Source organism: Athene cunicularia (genome assembly GCF_003259725.1).
Source record: "Athene cunicularia isolate RWA chromosome 4 unlocalized genomic scaffold, athCun1 chr4_part2, whole genome shotgun sequence".
Taxonomy (NCBI): domain Eukaryota; kingdom Metazoa; phylum Chordata; class Aves; order Strigiformes; family Strigidae; genus Athene; species Athene cunicularia.
Window position 1 is genome coordinate 9,543,234 of NW_020799099.1, and position 25,058 is coordinate 9,568,291.

The 25,058-nt window shown below is 38.1% G+C and overlaps 1 protein-coding gene across 2 annotated transcripts in view; it reads left to right on the forward strand.

Moving 5' to 3' along the window:
* The window catches only part of ALB (albumin), a 46,636-nt gene that overhangs the window by 15,257 nt on the left and 6,321 nt on the right, over positions 1-25,058 (forward strand). Inside the window, exons 4-9 of one of the 2 annotated variants that reach the window (XM_026847711.1) lie at positions 18,928-18,971; positions 20,492-20,552; positions 21,126-21,258; positions 22,182-22,396; positions 23,107-23,239; positions 24,195-24,292. In XM_026847711.1, coding sequence (XP_026703512.1) covers positions 18,928-18,971; positions 20,492-20,552; positions 21,126-21,258; positions 22,182-22,396; positions 23,107-23,239; positions 24,195-24,292 — 684 coding nt within the window. Of the gene's footprint in view, positions 1-18,886; positions 18,972-20,491; positions 20,553-21,125; positions 21,259-22,181; positions 22,397-23,106; positions 23,240-24,194; positions 24,293-25,058 lie in introns of those variants that run through there. The other variant, XM_026847712.1, reaches the window with a different exon arrangement.

A 25,058-nucleotide genomic window follows, 5' to 3' on the forward strand; every position in this document is an offset into this window, starting at 1 on the left:
TGAGATCCCTTCCCTGTCCCTGCTGGCCACGCTATTGCTGACACAAGCCAGGATGCCATTGGCCTTCTTGGCCACCTGTGCACACTGCTGGCTCCTGTTCAGCCGGCTGTCAATCAACCCCCCCAGGTCCCTCTCTGACTGGCAGCTCTCCAGCCACTCCTCCCCAAGCCTGTAGCGCTGCTGGGGGTTGTTGTGGCCCAAGGGCAGCCCCTGTCATTTGGCCTTATGGAAACTCCTCCAGTTGGGCTCAGCCCATGGCTCCAGCCTGTCCAGGTCTCTCTGCAGAGCCTCCCTACCCTCGAGCACATCAACACTCCCACCCAACCTGGTGTCATCTGCCAACTGATTGAGGGTGCACTCTATCCCCTCATCTAGATCATCAATAAAGATGTTAAACAGGAGTGGCCTCAAAACCGAGCCCTGGGGGACACCACTCGTGACCAGCTGCCAATGGAATTTAACTCCGTTCACCACAACTCTTTGGGCCCGGCCATCCAGCCAGTTTTTTAGCCAGCAAAGCGTGTGCCCATTCAAGACACCTAAGCAATACCAGGCACCTGGACCTGCTAATCCAAACCTCCCTCCCCGTCCTAACTTCCTTTTCAAATACTCTAATAAATGGCATGGATACACATCCCCATGTCTATAAACACCAAGGAAATACTTTGCAGTACAAGTCTTTCATAAACTCCAACGACTGGTGAATGAAGACACAAACATGAGAATGATTAACGTCAAGTGGCCAGCCAGCTATCGATGGGGAGAGACTGCTCGGGAATATGAGATTTCCAGTTTTTAACAAATCCATTGGATAATCCATTGTAATTTTTTCCTGCTCTTATTTGTGAGATGCAACAGGAATCCCAGCTGTTCATGGGATCTTATCCTACAGTATCTCCCAATTTGTGTGATTTACTCTGGAACACAAAGGGATACAACAGCCGTTATGGTACTCACCAGTATGGCACTGGGCAGGAAAAAGAGTGGAATTCCTTTTGTCTTTCTACTGGAGCATGGTTTGAACCAAGCACCAGCCAACCATTCTAAGTATGGCCACCAATGACTCTTTTTTGGTTATACCTGCATATATTTATTTATTAGAACAGTTGGTTTTACCCAGTAAAGCTATTGTAAACATTTTTCTTAAATACCCTCAAGACTCTAAAAGACAGGAACAGTTTCCAGTTTATTTTGTTGCAAAGCATTGTCTGTAAGCCAAGAAACCTTTCCCTGTGTGGGCTAGTGACTATTACTAGCCAGAAGAGATGTTCATAATTTTTGGAATGCTATGCTTTATCAGTGTCACCTAGTATCTTAAAGAACTTTTCACATTCTAAATTTCAAATATCTTTCTTTAATTTAAAAAGACCCATATAAGGACAATTAAAACATTTTTCCATGAAAGTACTTCCAAAAGTCTTACACAAATATTTTGCAATAAGAGCACCAAATAAATCATACCTCCTTATTAATCTACAAGTCAAGTTTTCTTTGTGTTATTAATCAAAACCCCAGTGAGAGCTGATCCCTTCATTATAGACTTCATTATGGAATTTTCTTAGACTGACACTGGAATATTAGATGTGTTTTTTTGTTTGGTGTGCCAGAATATTCTAAATAAGATACACTACTTACCAGCCTATGTTCACTGTCAGTCTCAAGCAGATATACCTGTTTTTGTTAAGAAGATTACATTAGAGACAATTGCTTACTTAATGACTATTCCACTCTGAATTTTAACCTGTCATGGAATTATTTCCTATGTTCTGCTCATTTCTTGTCAGCATCTGTATGTATGTGTTAGAGAACTTGCAACTTCAATGCATTGCACACAGAACTGTACACTGTTGGCTTTTATTTTATTTTTGGATTCCAGCGAATACACACCCACTTTCAGCAGGCAGATATTGCAAAAACAATACTTTTTTTTAGCATGAGATACTCATGCTAATCAATGCAATGGTTTTACATTTTGTGTTGCAATTTGGTTCACCTGTTGACAAGCTAGTGAAGGCTCTATTCCAAACTATGCATGCTGCCTTTCAGCCTCCAGCAGCGGCAAAGGTCCATTTCAGCCTCCTCAGCTGAATTCAGTAAAAGTTTTGTCAAAGTGTGGTCAGCAGCTTGCACTCAGGTCCTCAGCTGGCCCAGAGTAAGTTTGAATGCAATGGATCAGATCCTTACAAGGAGCTGATTGGGAGAAATGTGTCTTTTTAGGATATAATGTTCTTCCATAATGTGAAAAAGCTATGTGATGATACCTGGCTCAACCATGGTGTTAGGGAGCTAAAATTCAGAATGAGTACATTACAAAAAAATTGGTTAGTGTGGTAGTGATTACATTTTTTTATATGTTGTCTTCTGTAAAGCGTTTGAGTTTAGTGGCATTCAATGTGACATTTAGTTAATAATAACTCTAAACATTAGGTGACAACTTTGCCAATTGTGCATTTAGAGAAAACTGATCTTAAGAAAGCAGTCTGAGCCAAAATTGCAGCTCTTTAAAAAAATTTAAAAAGGGAAAAAGAAAATCTCATCTTCTGGCTCAAAGAAAGACAATTTAAGAAATCGACAAACAACTTCATAGCTGAATCCTTTACTTTTTCCCCCGTCTTGTAACTGTATAAGCTGTTTCTGTATTTCAAATTGAATTAATTTTCCTTTTCTAACCAACACATGATTATTCCCTACAGTGTTTCAATAGAGTTCAATTTCATACAGCTTAGCTGTAAAAGAAACTGTAACGATTTAGAGCTAAGGAGAAAAAATCAGATGCTTCCCAGTACGGTGGTTTCTCCTCAGTGTTTGACAAATATCTTGTGCTGCGTGTATTCCCCAGTGACAAACAAGAGGAAGTTAAACATTTTTGCTACCAGTGCTAATGCAGGAGATTTATGGATGGGAATGCTAGTTTCACTACACATTGTTCTACTTCTCTCATTTAAGATATCCCTTAATCCCTTAGTGACCACATTTTTAACAGATGCTGTGATGACAGGGATGTGAACTACCTGTATATTCGTATGTGTTGTGTGTATCGTGCGTATTCACAGAAATGGACAGGTGAGAGCTGTGTGGTTTGTGAACTGCTGGCTCTGCAGACCTAGATAAAAGAATACAGGCAAAGTCAATGGATCCTAGCTACAGTGTAGCTCAGGTAGAGTAACAATATTTACATTTCTTTAGATCTTTTCCCTGAGGGGGAAAAAAAAAAATCATGACATATTGAAGGGGTATTTTATTCTGAAGAATGGACAGCATTTCTGCAAGGAGCCTTATTCCACTGCTAGGTGTTGGTACTGCTCCCCAAACAGCCAGAGCAGAATGCTGAAGGCCCTGCTGGCCCAGTGAGATGCACCATCTTTATTTCATTAATGTGTCATGCCCCTAATATCATTATTGGATGCTTGTTGAATATAAAGTAGCAAACATTTCTGCAAAGTTTTTAAATTAAGAACACTGCCATCCTTAGGCACCTCAGGATTTCTCTATTGGTACCATAATGATCCTTTCTGATAGGCAGCCATGGCCACAAACATTTGTGCTATAAACTGGTAAGTCTTACAAAAGTTAAGAGAGGAAGCAGACACAAAGAGATCTAGCAAAGTAGGAATGGTTGCACAGAACATAAATAGCAAAGCCAAAAATGGGATCCATGCATTGCAAATGCTTTTTCTCTCTGGTTTAGTTCTGTGGTGCCACCTGTGATGTGCAATTGTAGATTCAATGGTTTTTACTTACTGCAGCCTGAATAAAAGAGGGAAGAAAGTACAATTAGCATAAAGCAAACTCTTACCTGGTGTAACAGTACGGTCTGACTGCTGCAGCACCTATCAAAGTAGCAGAAGTAAATGATCTCTAGATGTTTTTAGATGCTGCTGAGGTATTCTTATATTTCCACATCTTGCACCAGTACAACAAAGTAAGGAGCATCACAAGCTTTTTATCCTGGAATAGTTAGTCACTAACTGGGAATAGTTTGTGGCAATGACGTCTCTGATTAACTGAGAGAACAGCCCTTTCTTTACCCACGGGAACATCACGTTTTTCTCAAGGTTGAGCGCCACGGCTTCTCTGTGCAGAAGAGTGTTGTTAGCAGTAGGTGGCATGCTTCTCCCGCCTGAGGACTCGAAGAGCCTCGCTGCTTGTTAACCCAAACTAGTTCTTCCCGACTGCTGATAGCGGTTTGCTTCAGGATGCATAGTAGCTTTCTCTGCCAGAGCTCTCTGTTAGGAGAGGATTAGGCCTAAACATCGGTTTTAGATTAATCTCAGTATAACCTGAGATAGACCTGCTTTTTTACCGTCCATACTGTGCCTTTTGCATTTATGCCAGAGCTCCTCCCAGCCTGTACTTTTCCCACAGCTCACTGCACCAGCCTTTTCATCTGTTAACGCTGTTCCACCTGCACTAGCCTTCACCTGCAGTTTTGAGTGGATTGCTTGACCTCACATGCAGGAGGTAATTAAACCCACATTAATTTTTTGCTGTGTGACATGGACGTTTTCTAACCAGACTAAAAATATTTGTGTAATTTGATGTGAAATAACTTCCTTAAAATATTGTAGAGAGTGACAAAAGTGCAAATGGAAGGATCCAAGATATGATATCTGTTGGCAGTTTTGTAAATTAGTCCCCTACCTTCCAAACCCAAGGTCTAATAAAAAGCCTTTTGCATGAAGAACAGCATCCTAGTTGTATCCACTTCTGTAAAATAAACTGTTTCTGCACCATTCATGCTAACCAGTGTCTCTGATGGAGCTTAACCTTGCATACATTGTTGACTTCAGTGGGGCTATACTTTGTGCACACAATTAAGCTCACTTGTAATTTTTATCTTTGAAGATCCACTGATATAAATCTTGCTTGCACAAACCACATGGCAGGACAAAGATTTCAATTTTGACCTGAGTGAATCTGTGATTTTAGATGTTACTTTACTCAGAAAAAGTTTGATTGTTGCTTGATTATTCATCAGATTCTCATCTCCTTTTCTTAGCTATCTAGTTCTCCAATTGCAACTAGAGTAAATAAGCAGTGCGGTTTTCAAAAGCACACATTTTTATCTAACTCAGTTTCCAGTGAAGTCAGGAGAGTTTTAGCACTGACTTCAACATGACCAGAATTAGGCCAATGCTGAATAAGTTTCAAAATCTTACACTGAGGACCTGATAACTTTATTGAGTTGTCAAATAACTACTCAGGCAATATTAGTGCCCAATAGACAGGAGTCTCTAATTTGTCTCATTATATCTGTCCTTACCCAAATTAAAGTGCAGTTATATAGTAAAAGGAATAAGAGAGTACTTAATTTTCCTTTCAGAAGTGGAAGTGGATAGATTGCCTACTTCATAACCAGAAATCAAGTAAAATAGTCTCCTTTTTCTTTGGAGAGAAAAACAAAACAAAAAACAAACTGACAAAACCAAATTGCACAGAAATTCATTGGGAGGCCTTAGTCTATATTTCACCTTCTCCACACCGTAAGTTTTAGGTCCAATGTTACATCATTCTGGATTGAATATTATGACCAGCTTGATCATGAAGTTTTATTTATGTGGGTAGCAAGATAAAATGACCTAAGGGCATGTCAGTGGAGTTTTTGTTTGTTGCCACATGGTACATTAAGTGTGTGTTTTTTCCAAAGAACAGAAAATTCAGTGCAAAGTTTCATGAATAAATGCCATGAGGACTGATAAAAAGACATGTTATCAGTAAAACAGTGAAGGTTACTAGCTAAGGGCTTCCCTATTTGTTGTTCTAAAACCATGACAACTACAAATGTTTTATAGGGTCTGGTTTTATAGGTCTTAAAAAAGAAAAAGTCAATCTTGAATTTCCAGAGAGATGGTATCTTAATTTTAGAGGCAGACCTGGTGACAAACTTTTATGTTTTGTGCTCTTGATTTTAACCTTGGTCTACATGGTCATATTTTTAATGGAAGGTCTGTTTACAGGGTATCTTCTTACTCACGAGTGACTATTGCGTAAAATCAGGTGCCTACCAAAGCAGTTCAGTTTTGCAGGTATAATTCACATCACGTTATTCTCTCTTCATTCAGTTTCATGGGATAGTCAATGTAAGACAAAATGAGGCCTGCAGGATGAGAAATATTGTTCTATTTTGTGTTAGTGGGAACAGCATTGAAGATTCTGAACTTACACTGCCAGTAACAATGGATCCTTCACTTTCCATATGCAGGATTTTAACTGAAACCCCACTTCCTCATGTACAGCCAGTTTTCCTTATGTTGTGCTCCTTTTTATACAGATTTTCTGATAGAAATGATGTTCACAAGGAACCTGAGACTTTTTAAGACATATTGAACTTTGTATATTTTCTAGTGTAAGATCTCCAGGAAATCTATTCATCATCTTTTGGGTGACTACTTCAATCCTTTCAGGTTTTTAGATTTAAGATTGTTCCTTATGATTGGCAGGATAAATTCAACACTCAAATTTGCAGCTTGAAAGATGTGGAGTGGGAATGGGTTTATAAGTCTGAGAGTGTCACTGGGACTAATACAATCTAATACAATCTGATCAGCACATTCCTAGAAGTCTGAAGAGAAAAATAACCACCACTCGAAAGGCTAAGTCTGTCACAAATAGCCAGTCTTGGTCTCTGACAAGAGACATCAAGGTCTGATGGAGTAGCTGGACTCTGTCATTCCTAGTCTGAGAAATGGGCATTTGTCCGTGTAGGTCATAGTTGAGCACTATGTTGAGTAGGGTAGTAGCGGTGTAGTTTGTTAATTTGTGTTGAATTTTTATTGGACATAGGTCAGGGTTAGCAGATTAAAAGTTGCTTGTCATTTGAAAGGTTTGAACATTTTAAACATTTGCTCTTTCTTGAACTGCTTTGGTTGTAGATCACAGAACACAATCCCCAGGGACAAAAAATGCATTCAGAGGGTAATTTATCATGGATTTGGTTCTGACACAGCTCAGACTCCTGTTGGGAGTTTTACTGTTGTCTTCAGTAGGAGCAAAGATATGCTGGTGATATTTCCGATCAAGCAACCATTATGACATAAAGTAGACCCGGTCTATCTATTTACTGCACAGTTTTCACATAAAATGTCAATTAGTTGAATCCAAAATGTCTCAGTGGAAACATCAGAATTCTGATGCACTTTAATGAAATCCAAAGTTATTTTTCATGTAGAACCATACTGGCTTTAACAAACCTACAGGGAGGCAGGCCCTGTGCTTGTAGGATTTCTGGCTTTGGGGCACCCGGTCAAATGAGCCAAGAATATCAGTGTTCTGGGATGCCAAAGTGTCCATCCCAAAACTCTTACAGTGCTGACAGCAATGAGGCTACAGTGCCTGACCATGAAGCAGGACCTTGGAGACTCTGAGACTTGTGTTCAGGTCATGCTCTCATTTTTCAGGCTTCCCGTTCTTATACCAGGAGCTGCATCCCAGGTCTTGGCTCAGCACTACACTCTCTTCTCTGCCAGTAGGAACTGTGAGAAATTTGGTTCAATGCATAATTTGCACAGCTTCCAACTTCCCTTCCCAGGGAACCAGGAATGTGACAGCCTTAGGTAATGCTGACATGGAAAATACTTACCAGGGCACAGGAGGCAGATATAACATATACATCAGGTAATATGACTAGCTATTTATGAGCAGCAACAGGGGGATATCTCCTTCTGTCCCCCATTACCAGAAGGGACACAGGGCAGGATTCCTCTCTGAATCAAGCACCTACGTTTGGTTAGATGACATGGGTCCTTCACTCCATGGCTATATTGACTACATCTGCATTGCCTTGAAAGGAAGCCTCGAATCTCTGCAGCGAGAATAGCTCAGGTGCCTGTATTGGAGACACCTGAAGCTTAGTAAGACAAATCTCGCTCTGTGTTTCCAGCACTCATAGTCATGGAGAAAAGCCAGAAACCTAAGTTCACTTAAAAGTGCAGGAGCCAGATAAGAGCAATTCTAAATTAACTATTGTTTAATTTCATTAGTTGTTTCTGAGACCTATAGATAGATTATGAATACGCTTGACTGGCAATATTGAACCACTGTTGGTATTAGAATAAAAGGCATTTGAACAGAAAGCAAATGTCAAGGACTGCCAGCATGGGGGTGGAGGGCAATGTAGAAGAATGGCCTAGAGAGTATAGCCGCTGGCTAATTGATCCAAAAGACAACACTAAAAGCTTCATGTGCAAAGAATTCGTTAATATTTCTTTTCATGAGTTGAGAAGGATTCTTGGCTTAGCACTCAAATTAAACAAACAAACAAAAAACAAACCACAATTATTCAGACTTTGCAAAGCCACAGATCTATCTGATGCCTCTTTCTAATTCCTTTGATGTGACTTATTATTTAAGAGAACCATATGAACCATACAGATCTTTACTAAGCTTAACCACATTTTTTAGTCTTGGATGAAATTTTTCTGATTCTTGGAATGTACTGAGGAAATTTTAAAATCAGGTCTTCCTGAAGGCTCTCAAATTAGGTACCCCAAATCACTTGCCTCCTTTGAAAATCAGAGCTTGCAAGCACTGCTCTAAAGAAAAAACAAACAAACAAACAAGAGAAGCAACATTTCCTCAGTTTCATACTATATTTTATTCACTTCTTTAACATTGGGAATCTCAGGTTTCTAGTATTACATCCTGTATTGTATCAAATACAGGTAAAGGAGATTATAGGAAAGAAAACAGCAATGAGAAGGTAATTTTTTTGCTACTGCTGCAAATCAAATTATCTTCTAAAAGATCATTACATGCTGATAATATCATTGGGAGTTTGATTCACGTTTAAGGTAGTACTGGACCTGGAACTACAAGCCAGAGATCACCTAATAAATGTGCTCTGTTTGAATGCTGCTTGATAAGCTTTTAGCTGTTAAAAAGAATTGATTTTTCAGACAGAAAAGTACACATGCTTAGGTTTGACTAATTGAACTTTGCTTCTGAGACTAAGGCAAAAATGTTGAAATATTTCACTGTGGTTTTGGATTTCACCTGTGGGGACAGAAAGCTTCACATTTAATTCATGGAGCCTCAGAATTCATTACAGCAAAATAATATGCAGAAATGGATTATCTTTTTATGTCAGTGAGTAGATGACAGTGCCAACTTTCATTTCTTAACCTGCCTGCTTTAAAAGAATGGAACAGGCTCAGTTCCAGCTGTAGCAGGCCTGCTTGGCACGCTGCAGAACTCTGGAACCCATTTCTTCCTGTTCGTCCTTATTCCTCTGCTCTAAGAGTTTCAGAGTTCCTTGCTGCTGTGTCAGGAGGCGGGTCCTACCTCTACCCAGATGCTGGCTTTGAGGAAATTGAAAACCTGGGTTCTGATAGGTGTGCTGAAAGGAACAGTATTTTTGAATAAAATTGTGATAAAACTTTGTTCAGTATATACGAGACTGAAAGGATTCTTCCCTATATGTTCATCTATCTTGTGCTATAGACATTCTTCCAGTGATGAGGACCTACAAATGGCTCTACAGACATCTGTGCTTCTGTTAAAGGTGCCCATTCAGGCCCTGACTCTTAGCTAAAGAAATTCAAAAGGCAGTAGGGGATATTGGAGGCAGAAAATGCTACCCCTGATTCAGGGCTTCATTTAAAATATCTATCTTCCCATTTTTCTAAGTTTTGAGGGCTTTACCTCCTGGAATTGCTTACTCAGAAATGGAGGAAAGAAAGAGAACAGCATCACTCTATTTTTCTCCTTAATGCTTGAATATTTACAAGTTGTCTTAAATAGATGAAGCGGCATCTTCCCAGAAACAAACCAACATTAAAAAAATCCAGAGACTGTAACAGAAAAACCCTCACAATATCAGGGAGCAATTATAGCAGGGACACAGATTCTGTTTCTACGGAGATGGACATGAAAGAGAAAATATTTATCAGTTCTGCAGTTTTTAGGCCAGAATGGGAAAACTGTAGGTTTATGTTGAAACTAAACAAAAAATAGGACAAAGTAAGAGCATCAGCACTGATGAGGGGCAAAGGCTGTCAGTGGTACAGTAACGTCTGAGTGTGCTAGCTGCAGAATGAGGGAGTCCAGAAGTCCTACAGCCCCACTAGACATAAAGCTATTTTTTCAGGTCTTGAAGTGTTTCAGTTTGGGAGCAAAATCAATGACTCCCAGAATCTTTAGTTCATTTTCAACATGCTTTTCTTCCGATTTTAGCAAATACACCTGCTTATGCTTAGGAAAAAAAAAAGTTTGTAGCCATGTTTTCTATAAATTGGAAGTCACAGATAAATGCCTTAAATTAATTCAAAACAAAAAAACCCAAAAAACCATTTCCTGCCGTGCTTCAGAAGTTTTCAGTATCTCTTTCATTGCTAAACCTGTAGTATGTCAAGCCTAGGAAAGAAGTATTAACAATCTCTTGCCAAACAAAAGCCTTCAGCTTTGGCTCTTGACTGAATTGTGTTCACTGACTGGTTGTTCTATACTGCCAAAGACCATCAAGCTGCAGTTGACTGCAGTTGCACTTTTCCAGGCACAGTGCCACCAACAATTTCTTTGAGGTTGAATGCCATTTATTAGCTATCGGAAACAAAATAGCCATGATGGAGACAGACTGTTGAAAAAAATGAACTGCAGAGACTCTAGTGAGAATTTGCAGAAAACTTAGAGCAGATCTGTTAGAAATATACCAAGTAGGTCACAGCTAAACATAAGCATAAGTGGAGCAGATTCAACAACAGTTTATCAAACATGGAAACACATGAAAAATACATCAAAACTGGTGGAAAATGCAACACAAAAATTTAAAAAAAATAAAAAATCAATGCTTCATGTGCTGTTGAAAAAACACACCAACAAAATTTATGTTTCCACATATATCAGCTATGCCAATGGTTTTTAAATGGCACCTTAAAGAAAAATGCAAGCAGCCACCGAGAATATGAGCTTCAGTGCAGATATGACATCAGCAGGATATAAAACTGAAAAAAATAGGTAGATCATAAAACTCAGGAGAACGCAGCTCATGTAGCAGCATGGAAAGTGGAAACTGAGTGCCAAAAAGTTTCTAGGGCACAAGTGAACGTACTGGATTCCAAAGGCCTCCAGAGAATTATGTAAGAGGAAGAAAAAAGATCACCACTGACAGTTGTATCATGAAGCAAAAATCAATCACAGCACTGCAACAATTTAAATTTCAGATAGCATCTCAAATTTATAAAAAATACTGAAACAAAAGGTTCTTTCTGATAAGGTCTTCATGAACCAAGTAATGCTGAACCTAGGATAAGTCTTTCCTACATCTGTTTTGTAATTAGATGTGCACTTCACTCATGCCACAACATCACTCTGATGTTTTTTGAGGGATCTTGTAACTAGAAATGGAAAAAATTATCAAGCCAGTACCTTATCTATTTTGCAGATTACCTAATTGTATTTACAGGAAAAAAAAAAAAAAAGTCATGGAGACATAGAAAAAAGAGACTAGTTCAGAGAAGTCACAGAACTTGCTAGCTGATAGCCCTCACAAAAAATTGAATACTCTGTATTTGGGTAGATTCAAGCAATTTAATGCATTATAGAGAAGTCAATACAAGTCAGTAAGGTATTACCTCACAAGGAAAAACAAACCATTCTTGTACTTGCTGCCAAAGGATGATATTGGCAACTGTTACTTGATAACAAAAACAGCTACATCACCACATTGTGGATTTCGTGAGACAAATTGTTAGGGATGGTAGAATGTTCCAGGGATCGAGTGTACAGGATTTGAAGAGCAGGACAGGAAGCAAGACTCTAATGAGGACTCAAATGCTTCAGACAATGTTGAAATGGAGAATATTTTGGATGTAAAGACAACATAACAGGAAGTGCAGCAAGGTATGAACTCAATCTCTTTGATCAACATAAGCAGGGAAGGTGGAAAAACAAGGCAATTTCTGTCTCATTGCTGCACCATATATGATATACTTGATGACTTATCTGCAGCTTTCTTTCAACATGTAAAACCAACAGATATGTTCCACATCTAATAGATATTATTACATCATATAAAAAACTTCATTAAAAAATATTTAGCATGTTTATTTCCATCTCAGTCTAGTGTATTAAACATGAGTAAAAGATGGAAATGCAAACACAACTCATCTAAACGATAAAGCCGAGAGTAGAGATTAACTTGCACATTCTGAAATTGGGTGATATTCTGCAGTGTGAATGAGTAGACAGCTGCAAAACACTTTTCCACCAAGATGGGGATTGGAACATTGTTTCTGGAAATATGGCAACCAGGAGCTTTTATATTAATGTTACTAATACTCACAGAAAAATGTATGCACAACTGAAATATCTTGTGTAATAAGCTCCACCAGCATATTGGGGAAGGAGAGTCTTCAGAAAGTACTATAAATAATCAGAAGGCATTTTTATGAAGTAACCTATGCATCCCCAGAACACCGTTATATGTTGTTCTTGGAACAGCAAAACTAAAACTGAGATAATATGAGATGCATCTAGATTATTTCTTAGACTGCAGTCATAGATGACGAAGAGAAAGCTATGAAAAAAGCATTTTTCTTCCTAAGGGAAAGGATCATTTAAAGCAACTATATAAGTTTGAAGGCAGGAACTTGAAAGAACAGTGAGCTCTGAACAGAGGGTCACAATTGCTACTAGCATCCTAAGGATACTTGGAAGATCTGCATATGACAAAAAGGCATCATATACAAGCAACATACAATTGAGAAAAGTTTTTCTTGAAAACATTAGAGTAAATTTGACTTCTCATATGCAGATAAGAGAGATGAAAGACCTGGTAAATAGCTGTGTCATACACTGGAAAATCCAGGGCCAGCCAGTGAAAATGTGCAATGTCCCAGTAGAGCTCAGTATACATCAGGAATGCACATAAATTATCTCATTACAGTAAACCATCATCCTGGGTTTTGGAAGTGATATTGTCAGATACTGCTGCAGTGATTACTGTAAGCAAAGCAACATAGCATTTCAATGGATACTATACCTACACTTCAGTAATTGTTTTGGAGCTGCTTGGTGCAACTTGACTGGAAACAGACATTTAGTTGCATCTTCATTATGTCACAACCTGTCAAATAGTAAAGGTAAACTACTGGGTAAAGTTCTCAATACTGTTGTAAAGAGCACAGCAACAAAGCAGTATACACAAATGCTACAGTGAATAGGAAAAAGCTGACTCCCAAGTCTGATGCTGGCAGTCTTAATATCACTACCATTGCCACTGAAGTAAAGGACAAAATAGAAAGAACAGGGAAAGTGTGAAGTGTGAATACAATATTGTCTGAAGTGTGATACAACCAAGAGATGAACAGTTAGCAGAAAAATTCAAGCATAACACCATACATGAATCATTTTCAAACTGTGCACTTGACAGTACGTGTCTGATGAACAGATACCAGCTTCTTCAGGGAAGGCAGCACTGAATTCACTTTAATGAAGCTTAAAGTCCTTATAAACCCCTTAATGAGGAACGGTGATATTGACAATATAGATCATAGTGAATGAAATAGGCAGCCTGCTGAGACCTGCTCACCAACACATAGAAAGAAGACCGACCTGCACTGACTTCTCCTCCATCTGCTCGTGAGGCCTTCCCAAGGCCTTTAAGACTAGCACAATGTGAAAGAACCTTTTTCCAACCCTTGCCACAGTAAAGCCCTTGTTAACAAAAAGAAAGGAATAACTTAAAAAAGCAGAGCCATTCATATGTGTGTGTGTGTGTCTAAGGTGGACTTTGGAAGATATAATGTGAAATTATGCATTCAGATTATCAAAATCAAGATTAATTTTGCAACCTGGAGAATTTACATCCACCATACATAACAATAGATATACACAACATTTTCATATACATATGAAAACCATTTTTTTTCCAGTATGCTTTCAGCATAATTAAAAAAAAGGCCTGCTTTCCAGATGGATTTGATGAGTGTGTAGAGGGAACAATGAGGTCTGCATGTTACCCTGTCTGAGGTGTTTCTCCGTCACTTTGCAGTAAGCACCAAATACTGCATGTTCTGGCCGCTCTTGTCTGTGTTCTGGATTTTGGCATGAAGTTCAGATCTGCAAAACTATTTAGGTGTTGAGGATGCAAATTTGTGGTCTTGAATATGTTCCAGCAGAGGACTACAGGAATGACAGTGAATTACAAATTGAGTTTATTGGAATTAGCTATTTGAATCATTTAGGTGCACTGACACTATGAGTACTCATTCTGGTTGGTTTAAAAATGCTTATTTTAATGAGAGAAGACTCTGTAAAACTGCAGATGGGTGGCTGATCACCCGAGATGCATGACCTAGCATCAGAACTGAGGGTGTGCCCAGAAGATACGCCCTGTCACAGAATGCTGTTAGCTACACCATAGCAGGTATCTGCCTATTCTGCTACAGTGATCAAATCCTTTTCATGTTCATGTTTGCTCACCAGATAGGCCTTCGTGCTCATTTTATATCTATGAGTCCATCTCTGTTCAAATAAAAGGCATATATCTGTTTGAGATGTTTGATTTGTTTTGCATGGGAGCCAAACAACAGTGATAAGAATAGCAAACATAATGCACCAGAGCAGGAAAAGACTGGTACCTGACCATGTGTCCAGCACTGCAGACATTTATGTTCAAATAGAAGGTATATATCTGTTTGAGATGTTTGACTTGTTTTGCATGGGAGCCAAACATCAGTGATAAGAATAGCAAACATAATGCACAAGAGCAGGAAAAGACTGGTACCTGATCATGTATTCAGAACTGCAGACATTTATTTAGACATATACTGATAATTACAGTTATTTTAAAAATGAGCTACTGCCCAATGGAAAAAAAAAAAAAAATCAGCTAAGCCACATGTCTGTAGACACAGTACTGAAAACAGGAGATGGCAACAACTTTTTCAGCATTATGTCACCTCCTCCTGCAGGCAGGTGGGAAGAGAAGTAGCATGGTTCCATCCACTTTGGCAGAAGGCTATATTTCATTTTGAGGGAGAAAAAAATTGCTAGTTGGCTGCCCTTCCTTGTGTTATCATTAGATATGTAAAAAGCCAAAGTAAAACAAAGAACAAAACCACCTCCAAAACAGAACTGCAGTTACTGGCAGTAGTTGTGATCCTGGCACATGAACATCTCTAGGTTTAGTGTTTATCTCACAGTCCATTCACAGAAACATAACTTTTGGACTTTAAGACAATGAAACAGCAGTGAATAAAATTGAGGGCCACAAAATTAAGAGAGTTACTAACAGTCTTTGAGAAGTCAATTTGAAAATAACTTACTTTCCAAAAGCATTCTGTAGTTGTTTTGAGGATATATTAAATTTGTTGCTCAAAAGTCTCATGCAATTTTAGTACATTTTGGTCCACATGTGCTTAATCTTTAGGAGGAGCTTTAATCCCAGTGAAATATGAAAAGCTTTCCTTTCAACTTCTGAATGCTTTTCACTCTCCTGCAATCTACTTCAAGGGCAAACCACCTGAACACAGAGGTGAATGGGTGGGGGTTTTCTGATAAAGGGGATGTTATTGTAAAATTCATGGCTCAAATTCCTTAAGAGCTATGGCTCTACCATGGCATCTCTTCATCCTTACTACTATGTTGCATCTAGCATAAGAGACTACACAGCACAAAACGTAGCCTGGTCATATGCAGACAGAAGTTGGTTAAATAGATATCCCTGAAAGTATTTATCCAGTGGGAGTCTGAGGATGAACTAATACACTTTGTGTCTACTTTTCACAGTATACACTTTGCACAGCATGGTATGATGGAATATTTAATAATTATGTATCTTTTTTTTCCCCAGGTCAATTACTCTTGGAATTATTGTCCTTTTGTCCCCCACATCTGAAGTAACACCAGTTACCATCTGTAACTTCAGACATAAATGTGTGTGAAAATGCATTAGTCTTAAAATGCAAATGATATGTTCCTTTCTGTAATACCAGCACAACTTTGTTGAAAGTGTACTCAACACAGTATGGAAGAATTGAGTAACAGGAAGCTCAGAATAACATTTAATATTGTTAAACAAACATCAGCACTGGAGTTCAGATCTCTCTCTCAGCAGTTATATGAAATGTTGGCATGAAGTACAGGACAGACAACAGAAGCTATCTAGAAATAAACATGGACCCTGTATTACAAACTTACATATTAACTCTAGGGGACCAGCAGTGTTCTTGCTAACACTGCACAATGCTGCAGGGGAAAATTCCAGATAGCTTTCAAGATGCAACATTACATATTGAGACTTTTTCTTACGCTAAATTTCAGTGTAACAGAAAATACTTTCCCCTCTCAGTCCTCAGCTCTCATTTTCTGAAGACTGCTTTGCTACAACCTGAAAACATTTCAAGAGCTGTTCTAAGGCATGGTTTGCCACTACGACTTTCTTTCACCACTTAGACTTGGTCAGTGTTCCAGTCTGGTTGCCTTTTATAGTCACTTTGTGGCTATCAACAAGACACCTAAATGTGTGCTTATATCTCACTGAATGCTCTGTTAAGATTTGAAAGGAGTCACAGGTTCAAGGCACAGGTAAATCAAGCTGATGTTTGCAGGAAAGTTGTATTCCGTTTTTACAGTGGCTCTCATTGGGTGAGAAGGTACTTGTCAGATTGCTGAGTTAGCTCCTTGCATTCATCTTACCTGAGATTTTGGAAAAAGCACTGTTAAGCCCCTGTATCCTCCATTCTACCTCTCACCATTTATATCAATGGAAAATGTGTGCAGAAATTTCCAAAATCAAACTGCTGATACATCCAGATGTCAGTGATTTAAGGGACTGTGCAAAAATATGCTAGGTAGTCTTCAGCCATTCTGAAGGTTACAAGTTAATCAAAAAGATCCACGTTTTAGTGATGGGTTCTTCTTTGACAGAGGAATGTGGTCAGTAAAACCAGTTACAGACTGAAGTGTTTGACCAGCTCTTTCCTGTGATTTCATTAGCCTCAAGCAGGACAGGTCTGAAAAGTCCATATAGTTCATCATAATTCCCATCATTCTCCAGAAAGTTGGGATTTTATTACAACCACCTGAAAATAATCTGTATTTCACAGTTTATGACAAAACCATGGTGTTTTTCTGAAAATTTGGCTTTCCCCCTCCATCCTTCATGTAAGAGTTATCTAGATAGCTGTATCAAACTATTCCGAAAACTCATCTAAGTTTTATGTGGTTATTCATGAAGAACAGAATAGTCTTTCAGAAAGATAAGATGCATTGCCTTGACATTTTTCTAAATGAAAATTGCCTGCAAATATTTTATGCTTAGACACATCATTTGATTTATTTAGGACATGTTTAAAAACTCAAGTTCAGAAACAAAGGTGTTTTGTGGTTTTGGGGTTTTTTTGTTTTTTTTTTAAATTTTGTCAAATTTCCAGAAAGCTGAAAATTGAATTGCTCATACTACTCCCACTAGGAATAATACAGAGTTGTGGTAAAACTGCCTACCTGAGGGGAAAAAAAAACAAAACCCAAACATCAAAAAAACCAAAATAGAGTAGAAAATGGAACCTTAAGGACTAAGGAACAGTTAGAAGACCTTGCTCTAAGTGAGACCAGGTGGGTACTGGCTACTGGAAGCAATGAGTTGCAAGGCAAAGCATGGCCTCCAGCAGCTCACTGAAAATAGTTGTGCAGGTTGACATCCAGCCACTGGAGAGAGACATTCATTAAAAGAAAGTCATAGTATTTCCCACTGTGGATCTATATCACTTTGCACTCAGTAAGGATCCAACCTCATACTTGCTATTTTTTTTTTAAGCCTCTCACTGAATGTTCTGGAAAAATAATTTCAATTTTATTCCATGTCCTGGGGCTCTGTGCAGATGTCACAATTATTACTGTGTCTGATTTCCTAAGTTATCGACTAATCAATAGAAAATTTTCAAAGAGAACAGTGCTTAATTAAGAAATTACTCTTAGGAAGATGTCAGCACAAATGAGGAATTGCAAAAATTATGAAATAACAGCTCCTTCAGATGTTTACAAGTGTATCTGGCAATTGTCTGGATCCTGATGATCAGCATTATCTACAGAAAACCAGAATGGGACCTAACAAATCAGGTGCTCAAATTAGCTCTTTGGTTGTTTGAGCAGCCTTCCTCTTGGATGTTACCCTAAGTGTGTGTCCCAAAATTCACAGTGTGAGTCAGTTCCAACCTACTGATACAGCCCCATTGTCTGCATCAAATTGTTACACTCTGGAGCTACATATAGTGTGAGATTTCAGATTCCTTGGTACCAGTTCCCCACTTTTACCTTCTGCTTCTTTAAGAATTTGAAAGCCCATTGAAACTGGAGGTGCTGTTTACCTGTGTCTTTGTGCTTGCTGCTGTATTTTAGCAGTCTGTACTTTTTATAGAAAAGTTTAGATGAGCCATCTCATCTTTGCAAAGTAATTTAAAACTAAAATTCTCTCATTACAAATGAGTATGTGGACTGGGTCCTATCTGGTTGAATTGTTACTGTACAATACCAACCTGCTTTGCTTTTGAACAAATACTAGAGAAAAAAAAAAACAACCCACACACAAAAAAACCCATGGCTATAGGATTAGACTTGATGACTTTTTTGTCTGATGCCTTGAACTCCTTGTTTGTCATTTGATAAGGAAATTTACGCAAAACTTTATCTGGTTGGGTGCTGGAAGGTTCAACCTTTTCAGGACAAAAAGGCCTAGAGTAACACATAATAAACAAATAATATCAAATTAATTTTTGGCAAGGACAGACCAAGTTTTGTAATCTTCTTCAGACTAAATGGAAATCTACAAATGCCAGCTCTATGGTTAATATTTTACACATACAGGTAGTAAAAGGTATATAAGCAAATGCTTTCCCTTCAATCGTCCTAGCATTTCTGAGCAATTTTGCCCACATCATAATTTGCAGCCATGAAGTGGGTATCATTAATTTCATTTATTTTCCTCTTAAGTTCTGCCAGATCCTGGAATCTGCAAAGAGTTGCTCGAGACAAAGGTAAGAAAGGACTAATTAGTTGTCTTTGCAGTCTTTGTTATATCAATTTCATGTCTTTAATGCAATTTCACGAACAATTCTTGCAAGCCTGATCTAAAAAGAATAGAAAAATTTAATTCACTTGAAAAGAAACTAAACGAAGAAATTGTGAGGAGATGGGTAGAACACTGAGGACAACTTAACTGAGTAAGTTCAGTGACATCCCTTTGCAACATCAGTGTAGTGCATGAACAGGTGATGTTGATTATTCAGAATCTTACTTTCCAGCATGGAGGAAGTGGAAGCACTGTGCTTTTGGAAGTGCTATCTTTTGAACAGTAGTTCATAAACAAGCTCCTCACCAGCTAAAGGCAACAGTATTCACACAAGCAGGTCAAAAATCCAAAAATCTCCATCTCAGTGTGGGCTGTAAGAAGGCTAATAAAAAAACCTCCCCATTGTGTCATTTCTACCTGTACTGTAAAACTTTAGACCTTGGTCAAACAAATATTTCTGCAGGCAGTCCTCAGAATTTTTCCACTGACATTTTTGATTTTTGTTTGAAACATGAAAATACTAAAATTTAACAAAACCAGTTTTCAGGAGCTGGCTGGAAATGTCAGTGAACAGCAGTAAAAAAAAAAATTTAAATTACAATTTTCAGCATGGAAGCTCTTATTATCACAGCAGGTATATTCTGTTAGGTAAAGGAATTACACTTCATGTTTTCTAAATGCTCCTGAATGGTATTTCTAGAACAAAATGACTGCCCCATTCTAGCTCATTCATTAGTGTGGCCATATGCCTCAGTATCTGTCAGGAGAATCTTGTGGGAGTCTTTTCACCAAGAGTGAGGTATAATTGCAACCTGTATTTGTTACCATCAAGACCAAGTGAAGGGATCCTTCTCATGAAGAGCACAGATGATATGCACCAAGTGGAACAAAAATATGAATCTGCCAAGTTAATAATTTTGTGATCAAAAAGAGAAAATTCTCCTAATGTTCGCTCTAATCAAACTGCAGCTGCATTCCTTTATTTGTAGTGTAGACTTGATATTCTTGTTGGTTATGTGGAGGACATCTTTGCTAACCCTTACTAGTAAGCTACAGAAATAATTTTGAATGTTTGTGTAAGTATGTCCTTACAGAGGTAACTTTGTATTAGAATCCTAAAAATCACATGACTGGGTTCTTTCAGAAAGATGTGTGTGTGTAAGAGTTAAGTATCTGCAGATAAATGGACAAGAGTGGTCATCTGAAACAACAATGAGTTCAAGGTGGCCTGAAGAAAACTTTAGATTGAAGTTCCCAAAAAAGCAGTACAGATTACCCAGGGTGGTGTACCCAAAAGTGGGATTTTACAAGGGCTCGGCATTAGCCTGCTCTGTTTCAAAACAATTATATTACTACCTTAAGAACTGGGTGAATGCTGAACACTTCTGAAAACCTGGCCCAAGGTGCCCAGAATGTATACGTTAAGGGGTCTAGCATAGCCAATATGACCATAAGCATCATAGTTCTCATCATTTTTCTTCCTAGAGCACAAGAGTGAAATTGCCCATCGCTACAATGATTTGAAGGAAGAAACATTTAAAGCAGTGTAAGTGAATGTTCAGCTTACATTTTCTGATTGTTTTCCATCTCTGTTGATACTGGACAAAGAAGGGAAACTATAAATAAATAAATAAATAAAGAACCCTAAACAAACCCACCAACCTCAAAAAACAAACCTGTGGCAGGTTCTCTGAGACAATTCAATTCTTTTTTGAAACTGGTTTTGGGAATGGCAGAGGGCCCTGACACAAACGTAAATACTTTTGAAAGAAGGCAGCCTGAAGATCATATTGGTAACAATGGCAAAAAACAGCTTAGTTTTATCAGCATATTTGTGAATGCCATGAAGTGTCAGAAAACTCAAATTGTGGTCTTTTCTGTTTTGTTTCTAATCTATTATTCAAGAGTTTTGTTCTTGAAAAGTAAAGTTATAAACATTTTTCAGAAAGGAGGTGAGATGGGGAAGGATAGGGGATCCAGTTCTATGCCCTTCATGGTACTCTGTTTAAGCATTTGTGCATGTCATTTGAACAAAGAATTTTGAATCTAGAAGCACCTTCGAAAATATTGACTGTCATGTTTCTTATCTCCATATTCCAAAATGTGCTTTGTATTTCAGTGCCATGATCACATTTTCCCAGTATCTCCAGAGATGTTCTTATGATGGATTGTCTAAGCTGGTGAAGGATGTTGTTGATCTGGCACAGAAATGTGTGGCCAATGAGGATGCTCCTGAATGTGCAAAACCACTGGTAGGCAGTGAATCCTTTGGTATTGTGTTTCTCCTCATTCTCTGCAGCTACCAGAATCATCCTTGCTGAGGATTTATACCTGATCCTTTCAGGTGTTTGCTGTTGTCATTGACCAATGACCAGATTTTAGTGCTGAAAGAAAGAACTTGTTTTTGCCAGGTTCTGAAAGTCTGCCTTTCAGAAGTGCCTAAATGTTCTGTGGAGCCATGTATTGCAGCCCAAACATCACACTTCGGCACATTAAGTTTAGCGTTGCCTAAAAATTAATGTTAACCTTTAGTACCAGTACGCCAACTGTAAAATACAGGTGTAATTCTGGGTATTAAAGTGACCAAAGTGTGTTGTGGGTTTTCACACTGGCGTGACTCAAAAAGGTACGTGTGCTAATTTAAGGTACTTAGTTTAAGAAGTTTTATACAAACTCCTCTAGGATCAGGCAACAAAAGAAGTCCGTAGGTATGTAAGATCCCTGGATGTCTGGCAGGTTCAGCCTGGCCCCTCAGAAAGTTGGGTGCTTGTGTTCTTCCCAGCTCTATCACTGAGCCCAAACATGACTAAATTAGTTCTCCCTAAAGGTTTCCCAGGCCAATCATCAAGTAGAATATCAAATCCTGCTTCAATTCAACTGAAAATTCAGTTTAGTCAGATTATAAGTAAAAAAAGATCACTGTCTTGCACAGAGTATTTTCAATTATAATTAATTTTTTTTCAGTAAAGTATTGTAACAGTTTTGGTATTGGACCACATGAATAAAAACTTTATGAAATTGTGTTGAAAACAATAGATTGTTCTGATTTATGGTCTAAATCTTAACCAGTAAAAAAGTGTTTACTTTTCAGTCCGGGTTTTCTTTTACAGATAAATAGAATGTAGATTACATTGTCTATAAACAATAATTCTGACCCTCTGCATCTCTCCTATAGCCCTCCATTTTCCTGGATGAAATCTGCCAAGTAGAAAAGCTCCGCGACTCATACGGTGCAATGGCTGACTGCTGCAGTAAAACTGATCCTGAAAGAAACGAGTGTTTCCTGTCATTTAAAGTTCCCCAACCAGACTTTGTTCAGCCATACCAAAGACCAGCTTCTGATGTGATATGCAAGGAGTACCAGGACAACCGGGTGTCATTTCTGGGACAGTAAGAAAAATGGCCATTTTGTACTGTTTAAGTATTTGTGAAGAAGAAGGATTCCCAAGCTAATACAAAGTGTGTGGACATGCAGGACATTTGGAAAAGTTGCAAGTATCTAATCTCATACCTGCATGTATAAAACAGTTGCTCAATCATTAAATAAGGAAATCTCTGATCACAATTTTCATTCTAAGCTAGAGCAGGTTTTTTCATTCAAAAATGGTCTTTAAGGGATAACATTTTATAAATCTTGGGGGACTCTCTTTTCCCCAAAAAACTATGAAAAAATAGTTTCTAGTATTGATTTAATAATTTATTTTCTCCAACTTCCCACTACCCCCATTGTAACTGGAAAGGATGAAGAAAGATAACAGTAAAAAGAATAAAAATTGACAATAAAATCTTGGCCATAGATTGATTTTTCACACTCAGAATCAGAATTTTCAAGTATTTGACAATGCATTTTAAAAAGCATCAAACAATACATCAAACTAAGTAGCTGACAATATAAGGAGTTCATCCTTCCATTGTTGTTATTGAGTCCTGCATTGGAAACAGTTGAGATTTAGCAGAGCATTTACCATTAGTAGGCATTACATCAGTAAAGTAGATTACATTTCTAGACTAGAAATAGGAGTTATAGAAACTGTAAGAGATTTAAGGCCATTTGCTGTTGTCATTGAAATATGTAACTTATGTTTTCCTATTCCTTATAGTTTTGTCTATTCTATTGGAAGAAGAAACCCCTTCTTGTACGCCCCAACAATCCTCAGTCTGGCTGCTGATTATGAACATGCACTTCAGACCTGTTGCAAAGAGAGTGATGTTGGTGCTTGCTTGGATGAAAAGGTATATAAAAATTTTCACTGTGGATGAAAACTAAACAACTGGTCTGCTACATAAAGCGCTCTGAGCAGCGATTCTTTTTAACGTGAGAAGTCACTTTAAAAGGCTCATGTTAAATTACAGTTTATATTTCAAAAAAAATTTCCTGTGGTGATTTATAGTAAACATTTGTATACGGCTTCATGGAAACTGAGATGGTAAAAAAAATCATATTTTGATTTTTTTTTCAAGTGAAAAAATAAGAGAATCAAACTGTAGGTTATGAAGCCTGTCTTTTTGTCCCTTTGTTAATAGACTATCAGGCAGCTGTGAGTATTGCACAGCTGTGCTGAATCCAAATAACGTGTAGCACTTGTGATTTTTCATCTGTGGTAAACTGTAGTGGGAAGCCACGCTACCAAAGAGGCACTAGGGCAAGACAGATCTCACTTGGTAGCCTAATATGCCATCCCCACATCCAACGTGTAGGTGTATGAGAGGTCTCTCTGACCCTTCCCCTCTTTGTTGCCCAAGCAAATGGAGGAGAAAGAGTGAGAAGCAGGTTGAATCTTCCTGTTCACACAAATCTTTGTATGAGGAACTTGTAGAGAAGTGTCAGGATTAATCATGTGTTAGCCCTGTGAATCAACAGCAGATGACTTCCACATAGCCTTGCATATTAGAGAAATGTAACAAATATTTCATGTTATGTTTGAGAATGGCATGAGCCAATTGGTGAACAGCAGCGTGTCCGTAGAAAAATTGCACAGTATAAGATAAAGTGTATAGACTAGAAGTGTATGCTGACTGCAAACTGCTTAGAACTGCCTAAGAAGTTCTCAGTGGACTTTGCATGTTGTCAGAGCTAACTGGACCAGAACCTGCTGTGTTTCTGAAGTGGGATTTTCAGATTTGCTTTTTTTCTCCATCCATTAGATGTAATGAATTTAATTTGACAATGTGCATCCTGTTACTATAGGCAATTGTCATAAAAGAAAAAGCCATGAAAGTAAGCATGATGCAGCAGTATTCTTGTGGAATCCTCAAGACTTTTGGTGAGAGAACTTTCCAAGCAAAGTAAGTTCCAATCAGTTTTTTATAAAAAGTAGGCTTGTTAACCTAAACTTGAAACTATTCAAGAGGAAAACATGAGCATATACAATTCATTTCAGTATGCTGAGATTGAAAAACTGCATTCATGGTACTTCCTAGCATGCTTCTGACTGAGGATCACTGTCCAGCAGAATAGAGATCAGTGGGTCAGTCCTTCAACACTAGGCCGACGGTGATTTCTTAGCCTATTTATTTAAACGTAGAATTTAATTCTGATCAGGTTTCTGCATAGAGACTGGATGCAAAGGGAACCTCTGTATTTCAGGCTGGTAGGGAATATTAGTAAAAAGATCAGACATGAGAGTGACAGAGAAGAGCACCGCCTCTGGAACCAATCTAGGAGATGCAGAGTTAACTGATGGAGTGTCACTCAGAACGAGGGATTCCAGTGCATTTAATCTACATTTTTGTCAAAGCTGTGTGCCGATTCAATATCTACAGCTTTTAGCGATAGGCACATCAGTAATCAGCAAATTAAGTTGCTAGTCTGAACCTTAAAGCCATCAAAGAGTCAAATATGGCAGAATCACAGTTGTCAAAAGTGCATTTTTAAGATTAAGAAAGACTTTTGCAATTAATATGTGGATCACCTGCCTAAGCATAAGAACTGATTTCATTCTGCAGCTAGTCTAATACACTAACATTGACTATGATTACCTTACTAGATATAGTCAGCTTTGATTTAAAGGTTTAATTAGGACTATATACATCTGTGCTAAGTAATCTAGAG